Source organism: Rhineura floridana, chromosome 1 (genome assembly GCF_030035675.1).
Source record: "Rhineura floridana isolate rRhiFlo1 chromosome 1, rRhiFlo1.hap2, whole genome shotgun sequence".
NCBI classification, from domain to species: Eukaryota; Metazoa; Chordata; class Lepidosauria; order Squamata; family Rhineuridae; genus Rhineura; species Rhineura floridana.
The window spans coordinates 175,726,307-175,738,423 of NC_084480.1; the positions used below are offsets into that span (position 1 = coordinate 175,726,307).

The 12,117-nt window shown below is 43.5% G+C and overlaps 1 protein-coding gene across 5 annotated transcripts in view; it reads left to right on the forward strand.

Annotated features, from left to right (window-relative positions):
• Positions 1-12,117, forward strand: part of STING1 (stimulator of interferon response cGAMP interactor 1) — a 42,612-nt gene that overhangs the window by 16,737 nt on the left and 13,758 nt on the right. For all 5 annotated transcript variants that reach the window (XR_009758200.1, XR_009758201.1, XM_061587202.1 and 2 more), the window contains 3 exons: positions 2,495-2,744; positions 5,778-5,964; positions 8,515-8,623. Coding sequence is in view for 3 of the 5 variants with exons in the window: in XM_061587202.1 (XP_061443186.1) it covers positions 2,495-2,744; positions 5,778-5,964; positions 8,515-8,623 (546 nt within the window). In the remaining 2 variants the exon portion in view is untranslated. The remainder of the gene's footprint in view (positions 1-2,494; positions 2,745-5,777; positions 5,965-8,514; positions 8,624-12,117) is intronic.

Genomic DNA, 12,117 nt, shown 5'->3' on the forward strand with positions numbered 1-12,117 from the left:
GAGTGTCAAATATGTTTATTATTTACACAACCTGTAAAGATATTTATAGTGCAATCCTATGCATGTTTACTCAGAAGCAAATCCCAATGTATTCAATGAGGCGGCTTACTCAAACAGGGGAGCATACATAGGACTGCAACCTCAAGTGATCAGGAACTTCACTCACCCAACCCAGAATTCAGAATCATGCCACTTTAAGCTGTTTTGCAACTGTTTTATACTTATTTTATGGTTATTGGATTTTAAATGCATTTATTTCTTGATATGAGGTGCCTTGGTTTCCAACCCTACCTCACAGGGTTGTTGGAAAGATTCCATTCACCCACACTGGAGATGTAAAAATACATACACCCCATGTAATAGTTTATTGTCAAAACCAGTTGGTCATTGCAGAACTTAAAAAAAAATCATTATTAGTTTCCTACAAAATAAAAGCAGTGACACCTTGGTAAGCCTTGCCTAATTGTTTTAAAAAATAGGATTGGAGGGGGAGAGAAAGATTTGCAAGACAAACACAATACTTTGCTATGTTCGCTCAACAGTCCTACTGATTTACAGCACAATGCTAACCATATCTACTCAAAAGCAAGTCCTGTTGAATTCAATGGGGTTCACTCTGGGTATGTGTAATTAGCATTGCAGCTTTACTCCCAGGAAAATGGGTATAGGATTAAAGCTTCATATTGGGAAGGTTTTCAAAACAGGCTATGAATTAGGCTATTAGTGGTTAGAGCAGCCAGCTATGCACTCATTTAACAGAAATTGTGATGGGGCAGCGGGTGATGTTTTGGTGTATATCTCTTGAATCAGACCACCTAGAAACTTAATTTTTTTAAAAATGAAAGCTGAGAGTCCAGAGATTAGGGTGACTCACCCAGAGACCTGGAGAGGACTCCAAAAATCCAGCATCTCGTGGGAAAAACTGGACACCAGGAGCGTCACTACCAGGGTGTGGAGGGTGCGGACCGCACCCGGGTGACACCCTGAGGGGGTGACACCCAGAGCCACCCTGCCCCGTGCCGTTGCCCCGTGCCAACTCCTCCTCGGAGGCGGGTGGGCGAGACCAAAAGCAGGCGCCCGCTCGCTGGCGGTGAAGCCGGTACAGGCCTCCCACCGCCAGCCTGGAGTGTGTGGTGAGTGCATGTGTGTGTGTGTGCGCGTGCGCACGAGTGCGTACACGCAAGACCAGCCACCCCCATCCATGCCCCTGGGAGGGTGCGCGCTGAAGGTCCGCATCCCCCTGCACTCCCGCTAGTGACGCCTGGCAACTATAACTTAGAACAGCCAACTAAAGTCACACAATATAGCCCCAGCTATAGAAAGGGGGAATGCTCTGTGGACTTTGGTGCTCCATCTTCTATAGCAAGTAATAGCAGGCCTGTGGCACTCAGGTTCATCTGAAGTTCCAGTTTCAGTAGAAAGTTCTTGCAAGTTAGCATGCAGAGCCTAACCCAGAAATCCTGCAAAGCAGGGGTTCCCAAACTGTAGTCCATGGACCACCAGTGGTCCACGAGCTTCATTCAGGTAGTCCACAGCATGTCCACATTCAAAATCCATATTAATTTTTAATTTTCTTTTATTGCTTCTTTTATTTCTTATATTGTATTTTATTGGATTTAGATTTGAATTCTATGGAATGCAAATTGTAATACAATAAAATACAATGTAAGAAATAAATGAAGCAATAAATATAAAATTAAAAATCACACAGCATCAAGCCCAGAGCATTACAATTGTTACAACAGAGAGAAAAGTCATTAAGTGGTCTGCCAAGACCATCAATAATTTTCAAGTAGTCCATGGCCGAAAATGTTTGGGAACCAGTGCTTTAGAGAGTCTCCCAGCTGCAAGGGAGACTCTCCTCTGTATTAAGACCTTCCGCACAGTAGGGGAAACAGTTTGAAAACTTGCAGCACTCCCAGAGAAGGAGTATTGCTGGTCTCATGGGAAATACTCATACAATTGGTCCTGCCCACAAGACTGGGCATCCAGTGGATGGGCAAATGCCTAAAGGGCACCTACATTGAGCTGTGATCTTTAGCATTGGACCTTGGAACAATTTTTGTTTTTGAAGGGCACTCTAGGCAGTAGTTCTGGTGGTGGCTTCAGCTATCCCAAATAAGAGGGAGAAGGAAAGGGCTGTCCAAAGGAAAAGGAATGGAGAAAAGAGGCTGAGGGAAAGGCAGCAGAATGAAGAGACTGGACTCCGAGAGTAGGTGGGACTCTCTGCTAGGCCATTCCGCTCCCATGTTGCCACATCAAAAAGAGAAGAGGAAATCTAAAAGTGATGCACGTGTAATCCTCCCTCTTAGTAATACTTCAACATTTCATGAAGGTATTTCTGGCACAGAATCTCCAGGATATTATCTGAGGACTTAGAGTTATGTATCTAACTTTGAGGAATTGGCTATGGGAGCAGTCTCTTGAGCATCCACTTAATGAATAAGGATAACCATGTCAATATAAATCCTTTGGGTTTTTGTATGTGTTGTAGGTGTGATGCCTTATACAGAGGAACAACCCAGTGACGAAACCGACTCTGTTATCCCCAAACCCCGGGGTAATCGAGCTCAACACATGAGCCACATCTTCCTTGCCATGTGTGTCTTCTTCCTGTACCTCACTGAACCAAGTCTAGACCATGTCCTCCAATGCATTGTCATCCATTTCACAGCCCTGCAGGTTGGAGCACTGTGCAAGGGGATCTGCAACTTTGCAGAAGAATTCCATCATGTGACATCCAGGTGACAAAGCTGCCAAATTATGGGAAATACTGATGGGTGTCAGCATAATGTGGTGATGGCAGTTGATATTCAAGCACACCAAAGGCCAGCTGATTAGAATTACCTGGGTCCAGACAGTCATAGTTGTTATTCTTGTTATTGTTATTGTTAGTTAATAATAATAATAATAATAATTTAATTTGTGGGTCGCCTATCTGGCCAATCGCCACTCTAGGCCATTACTATTATTAATAGTTACTATTATTTATTAGATTTGTTAGATTCTTGTTACCTGAAGGTCTCCAAGTGACTTACAACGTTGTTAAAAACATAAATAAATATTTCATACAATAAAAAAACCCAGCAGCAACAACCCCCATGCAGCCACAGGAAGCTTTGGCAGCACAGTAATAACAAACAGTATCATCCTAGTGAAAAAGAGGAAAAAGAAGGGAGGCATGATAAGCCTTGAGACTAACACTTACCCAAAGAGGCCTGACATGCCTCATCACCTGGTAACCCTAAAAGGTAAAGGTGTCCCCGCACTTGTAGTGCGAGTCGTTTCCGACTCTTAGGGTGACGTCTTGCAAGGTTTACTAGGCAGACCGTATATATGGGGTGGGATTGCCAGTTCCTTCCCCGGCCTTTCTTTACCCTCCAGCATGTGCCGGGTACTCATTTTACCGACCACGGATGGATGGAAGGCTGAGTGGACCTCGACCCCTTTTACCGGAGATTCAACTTCCTCCTTCTGTTGGAATCGAACTCCGGCCGTGAGCAGAGCGTGTGGTGGTCGCCCAACTCCAGAGATTCCTGGATGATACGGATTATTTGGATCCATTTCAATCTGGTTTCAGGCCTGGCTATGGGACAGAGACGGCTTTGGTCGCCTTGGTGGATGACCTACGCAGAGAACTGGACAGGGGGAGTGTGTCTCTGTTGGTTCTACTGGACCTCTCAGCAGCTTTCGATACCATCGATCATGGTATCCTTCTGGGCCGCCTTGCCAAGATGGGACTTGGGGGCACTGTGTTACAGTGGCTCCAATCCTTCCTGGAGGACTGAACCCAGAAGGTGGTACTGGGGGACTCCTGCTCGACCCCTTGGCCATTGACCTATGGGGTCCCTCAGGGTTCCGTTTTGTCCCCCATGTTATTCAACATCTACATGAAACCACTGGGAGAGGTTGTCTGGGGTTTTGGTGTTCGGTGCCATCAGTATGCTGATGACACTCAACTCTATTTCTCTTTTCCACCTGAAGCCAAGGAAGCCATACAGGTCCTAAACCAGTGTCTGGCATCAGTAATGGACTGGATGAGGGCAAACAAATTGAGATTAAATCCTGACAAAACAGAGGTACTCCTGGTCAGCCGGAGGGCAGATCAGGGAATAGGGATTCAACCGGTGCTGGATGGGGTCGCACTCCCCCTGAAGTCTCAGGTTCGCAGTTTGGGTGTACTCCTGGACTCAGCTTTGAATTTGGAGGCCCAGATTGCTGCTGTATCCAGGAGCGCATTTGCCCAATTAAAACTGGTGCGCCAGCTACGCCCGTTCCTGGAGCTACCTGATCTGACTAGGGTGATGCATGCCTTGGTTACATCCCGCTTAGACTACTGTAACGCGCTCTATGTGGGGCTGCCTTTGAAGACTGTTCGGAAACTTAAATTGGTACAAAGAGCTGCAGCCAGAGTGCTAACCGGGGCTGGTTACAGGGACCATACAACTCCCCTGTTACAACAGCTCCACTGGCTGCCAATTTGTTTCCGGTCACAATTCAAAGTGCTGGTTTTGACCTACAAAGCCCTATACGGCTCAGGTCCAGACTATTTGACAGATCGTATCTCCCTACATGAACCTGCCCGGGATTTGAGACCTTCAGGTGAGGCCCTTCTTGTGTTCCCCACACCTTCGCAAGCACATATGACACGGACACGAGATAGGGCCTTTTCGGTGGCCGCCCCTAGGCTATGGAACTCCCTTCCGAGTGAGGTGTGATCAGCTCCCTCCTTGCCGTCTTTCCGGCGACAAGTAAAGACTGTTTTATTTCAATGGGCATTTGGGATAGAGAACGACTAGGATTAAGTGTCATAGGTTTGGTGATTACATTATATGATTTTATTATTTTAAATTGTCCGCTGTTTTTAACCTATATTTTATGGTTTCAATTTTTCTCATAGTTTAATTCTATTTTAATTGTATATTTCTGTATGTTTTAATGGTGTTGTTTTTAGTTGTAAGCCGCTCTGAGTCCTATTGGAAAAAGGGCGGGGTAGAAATAAAGTTTATTATTATTATTATTCGGCTGCGTTACCGCCGCTTACCACTCTGCGCCATGGAGGTAACCCTGGGGAGCAGCAAAGATCTGATATACCAGCCATGGAAGAAAAACAGGAGGAAGATGAAAAAATGTCTTAAACACTGAATGGAAAAGAGGAAGGATAGTGAGACTTTTTTTTTAATTTTAGGATGCTGAATTTGGCCTCATCCCCTGCATTATTTGCTAAGGTGGTTAGTACTAAAAGCTCTGACTCTACGGGACTCCCTGACAGTTTGTCCCACATCAGACCCATGACATCTTGGGTACATGATAGACCCTGGAGTGATAAAACTGGGTTGGAACAGAGTTCCAAGGAAAACCCTAAAAATCATTTTTATTACTGAGCTAATGGTTCTGGCAGGACATAATTTGATCACTGGATCCACACCCTTTAAACTTAAGTGTTGCTCTCTGGGTATCCATCTCCATGAACAAGGCATTCCAAGTCAATGTCTGAGCACTGATTTGCTGGTCCCTGGTGAGCTGCATAAGTATTGCACATACCCCTACACCCTGCCATCTGCTGTTTGCCAGGACTTGTTGACCTATTTAGGTGTCGATGCTCTTTGTGTGGAGAGTAACCACCACCCAGAGGACCAAGGCATTTGGAATCAAGGGAGGTTGTTGTGATGAGCAAGGATGTTTTCCTCGTCTCTGCAGTCACCGTGGTCTGTGTGAGAAGGGTACTCTGTGATGTTCTATCACATTCTATCATCTTGTCTTTCTCTTTCCTATAGGTATCATGGGAACTACTTAAGGGCCCTGAGTGCCTGCCTAGAATTAAACAGGCCTGCTTTGCTCTTTCTGGGCCTGTGTGGAGTAGCCTACTTGTTGCTCCCTGGAGAAGAAACTGGGCTTCGACTGTGTTGGAACTTGATCCCTATGTGCCTCTGCCAGCTTTTAAGCATCATCTTTGGCCTTCAGGTAGGAGTCATGGATCATTAAGCAATCCTTTAATTCATTTGCAATTAATAACAATGTAACAACTATATCCTGCTGTTTCATGTAAATGGATGAGTTTTGTGGAAAGGTTGTATTAGACGTATTTAATAAATGAGTTATTTTTTGACAGGCACCCTATAATGTGTGGACTTTGTCCAAAGTACTGGTCTTAACTATCAAACCTTGCTTGGCCTTCAAAACATAAGCATAGTTTCTCCCAATATCAGTCCACTCTGCAACTGAGATCTAATCAAGTGGCCTTGATGTGGGTACAATCTTTAGACAGATCTGGATAGTGGTGATTAGGAGCTGGGCCTTTTTGGCAGCTGCCCCCAATCTGTGCAACTTCCTCCTTGCAGAAATAAGGAGATCTTCCACTCTATTGCCCTTTTGTAAAAATGTCTGTTTTATCAACCATTTGGGTTTTTACAGTATTTTACTGAAGTGTTTTGTTTCATGTATGATGATGTAGTTGTCTTAAGCATTTTTGTTTTGTTGGTGGTGTACCATTGTGAACTTTTGGAAAAGCAGCGTAAAATGTTTTAATCAATGTTAGGGCTGCAACCCAATTAAAGAATTTTTAATTGTGCAACTGTACATAGATTTTATGGGAATCAGATATATTCACTATGCACATCTACCCCTCCACTCAGCAAATGCTAGCCTACCCATGTAGATGAATATGTTGCAGAGTCTCTGTCGGGGTGATCATTATATTCTCTTGCATCACAAGTGACTTTCTTTTTTTAGAGCTAGTTACCATGCTGTGAGTTTGCCACCATAAGATAGAACTGCTATGCAGTTCTCCAGCTAGGTTGACAGACCTGGGAAAACCAAAAGAACAGAGCAATTTTCTTATGGTAGGCAAGACAGAATTTTAGACCTGCCAGCTTTGCCTCCCTATGTGGTATATCACCACTAACAAGGTTGTTTGATGCCCTTTAAAGCTTTCAGAAGGAATCTCCCATACTTTTGTCATTTGCTTCTTCTCTGGTATGATCCGCGTAATGTACAACATTGAGGTTTTGGCCATTAGGATGACCATGATAAGTACTGCAAAATATGCTTTCCGTGTTTTAATGAATATTTTAAATAAAATAACACAAACACAATAAAACCAGAGAAATGGATTAATAAAGTTCTGTTTGCATAATATGATACAGAGATGCGAGGGTTCTTTACCTTGAGGAACCAGACTCTTCCCAGCCTGTGGACACTGAATGTTATCTTGCCCTGAGGAGACTGCCTTCAAGCAGCTTGGCTGGAAGGATCCCACCCTCCAGGCTGAAGAAGCTGGGCGTCCCTGCTTTATGACATTTCCCCCTTAATTCACGTCATAGCTTTGTTATTATATTTCCTCTGGGTTTGTCTACACACTTCTGAGTATTTTAGGCATCTTGGTGTACCCAAGAATGGTATGATTGCTGGGCATTTCTATTATTTATTTATTTATTTATTAAATTTATATACCGCCCCATAGCCGAAGCTCCCTGGGCGGTTCACAACAGACAATATCAAAATACAATAAAACACATATTTAAAACAATTCAAAACAACATTAAAAATGGGCTTCCTTAAAAATTTTTAAATTTAAAACATTTATAACACATATTAAACACATATTAAAACACTTCTTAAAATGCCTGGGAGAAGAGGAATGTTTTTGACCTGGCACCGAAAAGATAGTAATGTTGGCGCCAGGTGTACCTCACCAGCAAGACTATTCCACAATTCGGGGGCCACCACTGAGAAGGCCCTTTTTCTAGCAGACTAACTAAAGTAATTACTACAAGAAAGTCTACATCTCCATTTTATTGTTTTTATGTATTAGCTAAATGTTTTGTCATCATGAAAGGCAGAGTGTGCAGAAGGAGGAAATGCAAGGAATCTGATGGAGCCCAACATGTCTTTGTGTGCTCTGGTTGGAGAAACCTGACACCTCCCATTGCAAAGTTCAATTTACTGGAGTTTGGGCCACCCAGCATCAAAAGTTTTAACCCTGTCATAACAGTGCCCCTATGCTCAACAGTTCATTTTCCCACATCAGAACAAATGGCAACCATTAACTTATATAGGAGAAAGTGAAGAAGTGCACTTATCAACATAGAAGGGGCAAAAGCCTGCTCCCTGATGCTGATGACTCCCATGATCCCAGCCATTGAGAATCTACACAGCTCCTATCTGAATAGCCCTGTCATGAGTTCTCTTTCTTAGCCACACTAAAGAGTGTCACATGACAAGAGTGGCAGAATGTTGGGAAGTGGCTTTTTAGTATGTTGGTGTTTGTATAGCCTGCTGTGTCTTATCATGCCTCATCCTTGTGCCGTCAGTCACTATTCTGACATTGTGAGGTGGCACCGACTTGTCTAAAGCTAATCTAACAATTCCATAGCTGAGCAGAGATTTGAAAATATCTCAGGTGTAGGTTCACCATTGCCTTAAGCCTCATTACAGAAGTTAATCAAGGTAGGATGAGACCTGCAGTTTGCATGTGTTAACATTTGATTACAGCTTTTTTCCTTCCATCTGCAGCGTCCCTCAGCCGCAGAGATTTCTGAAATGTATGAAAAAAACAACTGCAATGTAGCACAAGGACTTGCCTGGTCGTACTACACTGGGTATTTAAAAATCATTTTGCCTTGTAAGTATTCATTGTAAGCAGTCTCTTCCATTAGCCAGTGATATAAAATGAATTCTAATGTCCAAAATTCTACATCAAAGACATTCAGATTCAAAATGCATATATAGATTAATAACAACATCGTTGGCATTCCAGGGAGCTGGAGAATGATTGCCAGCAGGGAAACCTCAACTGGGAGAGCAAACACATGAAGCACCCCTGCTCCCACCTGCTGTCTTTTCTGGCCCCATCTACTATTACCAGATTACCTCCACAAGAATTCAGCCCACTCCTGCTCTCCTAGCTTGTCATTTTTTCAGGGCTCTAGGACTGGATGTTGGCAAGTCAGAAACACAGCACATGTGTATAGTCCAGACCCCGGACTGAGACTGGTAACATCATGGCTTAACAGAGACGCAGGAAAATTTTGCCAGCCTGACTGAGGTCTCATGCCATCATGAAGGTGCACTATGGCTGTTGATATGCTCATGAACCACTCACCTTACATTCTCCTTAATATATACATTTGTAGGTGACAGTTTGCATATTTATTACTAATTTATTTTTGTATTTAGATTTATAGCTCACCTCATCCCAAAGGCAGAGTCAGTTAGTAAGTTGCTGTTGTTATTGTTATATGCCTTGAAGTCAATTTCGACTTATGGCGACCCTCTATATTAACAACCTCCAATAGCATCTGTTATAAACCACCCTGTTCAGATCTTGTAAGTTCAGGTCTGTGGCTTCCTTTATGGAATCAATCCATTTCTTGCTTGGCCTTTCTCTCTTTCTACTCCCTTCTGTTTTTCCCAGCATGATGGTCTTTTCTAGTGAATCATGTCTTCTCATGATGTGCCCAAAGTATGATAACCTCAGTTTCATCATTTTAGCTTCCAGTGATAGTTCTGGTTTAATTTGTTCTAACACCCAATTATTTGTCTTTTTCGTGGTCCATGGTATGAGCAAAGCTCTCCTCCAACACCACATTTCAAATTAGTTGATTTTTCTCTTATCCGCCTTTTTCACTGTCTAACTTTCACATCCATAAATACAGATTGGGAATACCATGGTCTGAATGATCCTGACTTTAGTGTTCAGTGATACATCTTTGCATTTGAGGACCTTTTCTAGTTCTCTCATAGCTGCCCTCCCTAGTCCTAGCCTTCTTCTGATTTCTTGACTATTGTCTCCATTTTGGTTAATGACTGTGCCAAGGTACTGATCCTTGACAAGTTCAATGTCCTCATTGTCAATGTTAAAGTTACATAAATCTTCTGTTGTCATTACTTTAGTCTTCTTGACATTCAGCTGTAGTCCTGCTTTTGTGCTTCCTGTTAACTTTCATCAGCATTCGTTTCAAATCATTACTGGTTTCTGCTAGTAGTATGGTATCATCTGCATATCTTAAATTATTGATATTTCTCCCTCCAGTGTTCACACCTCCTCCATCTTGGTCCAATCCTGCTCTCTGTATGATATGTTCTGTGAATAGATTAAACAAATAGGGTGAGTCTCACACCCTTTCTGATTGGGAACCAATCAGTTTCTCCATATTCTGTCCTTACAGTAGCCAGAGTATAGCTTGCTCATCAGGACAATCAGATGCTGTGCACCCCCATTTCTTTTAAAGCATTCCATAGGTTTTCATGATCTACACAATCAAAGGCTTTGCTGTTATCTATAAAGCACAGGATGATTTTCTTCTGCAGTTCCTTGGTCTGTTCCATTATCCAATGTATGTCTGCAATATTATCTCTTGTACCTCTTAGCATTTGTTATATTTCTGTCTCTTCACATATTGTCCTATTCTGCTCCCATGGAGGAGCAAGGCAGGCCAGTTGTCTCACAGTACCATGGAGAGCTCCTAGTAAGCAACTTGGTCCTGTAAGGGTTGGAAATGGCCTGTGGAGCTTTTGCTGCCAGGCAAATCTCCTAGACGCCAACCCCTCATGGAGAACTAGAGTCTCTTAAAAGGCCTGCCCTCTGGCCTGAAGATGGGCACTTCTTCTGCATTCCATGGCCTCCTGATTGGTGCATTTCCTGCACCATTGGACTGGTGAGATATTCTGGGTGACACTTAGTTCCTCAGGTCCAGGGGAAAGTGCCCATGAGGGTTCTGGCTCTGGTTCTATGGGCTCTAGTGCTATCTGTTTCAGCAAGCTCCTGCCTGGTGGCCTTGGCTTCAGTGTCCCCTGATCACCAGCACCAGGCTCGGAGCCAGGAACCAAGTCTGGCTTCTTAACTTGGTAGCACATGGCACACGTTAAACATTGTTTAGCTCTTTAAAAACATTTAACTTAAGAAAATACACAGATTGGGGCTGAGATGGAAACACCATTAAAGTAAAAATTATGTGCAGCACAATCTTCAGTTGGAACAAAGTTTGAAAAATCCGTATAAAGTTGTTGCAGTTGTTGGCCTGCAAGAAATCTTGGCAGGGAGAAATTAAACAAATCAAGCTGTTTTATGAAGTGCCAAATTGGGGTCCAAGCCAAATCTTGTGGTTGGTGCATGCTTGTAATACAGTATTTGCCTCTCCCACACAATGGAATATGAAAGAGTTGTGGGGAGGGGAAATTGGGGCCACCCCATTCTGGCATGCATCAGCCCCAGACTCTGTCTCTTTCTTGGATACTTTAATTTCACTCTTCCTCCTTTCTGGATACTTTTAAATATAATCTGCACAATTTAAAGAGTCCTTAGGGAGTGATTATCATTCAGCCTTGGAGCAGAAGCTTTCTGATCTGGGCTCCCAGATTGGGGGAGATTTCTGGAGAGGAGAAGGAAAGATAACATCTTTCCCACACTCACCTGAAACAGTGTTGAAGTTCAGGGCTGCTGCCAGTCCCAAACCTAAAAGGTGTTATTTCTTTAGAACCAACTAGAACAGGGGTGGGAAACCTGTTTGGCACCATGGGCCAGATCCTTAACAGGACCACCCACCTGTCAAAATCCCTTGTACTTCCCTTTTAAGTCTCTGAGATCTGGGACTTATAAGGGGGGGGAGAGATTTGCAAATGCCCATGTCAGAGACTTAAAAGGAAAGCACAGGGAGACTTGGAAGAGTTTTTTGCAAGTTTCTCCCCACTTTCCTTTTAAGTCCTCCGATCTTGGGGAAAGCATGGGGAGATTTGGAAAAGGCTTTAAGATAGTCCTCACACTCTCATTTGAGGAAACGGCAGCTCAGGACTCATCAGCTGATGTCACTAGTGAGCATGGTTGAGGAAAATGGCCTTGGGGGCCAAATGGGATGCCCTGAAAGGCCATGATTGGCCTAGAGGTCGGAGGTTCCCCACTCCTGAGCAGAAGGAGTGTGTTCTGGACAGTGTGAAAGGGCATCCCCTTGGACAATCATAAACGTTTTTACCCTCATCCCTCTAGGGGTGATTTATCTCAAACTGGATGTTCCTCAGCTCCTGTGAGTTTCTCCCAAGTGATCTGATTAAAAACTGTTCTGTCATCTTTTTGATTTTAAGCACCAACATTCTGTTTCCAGCCTGGTTCAAGTGGACCGT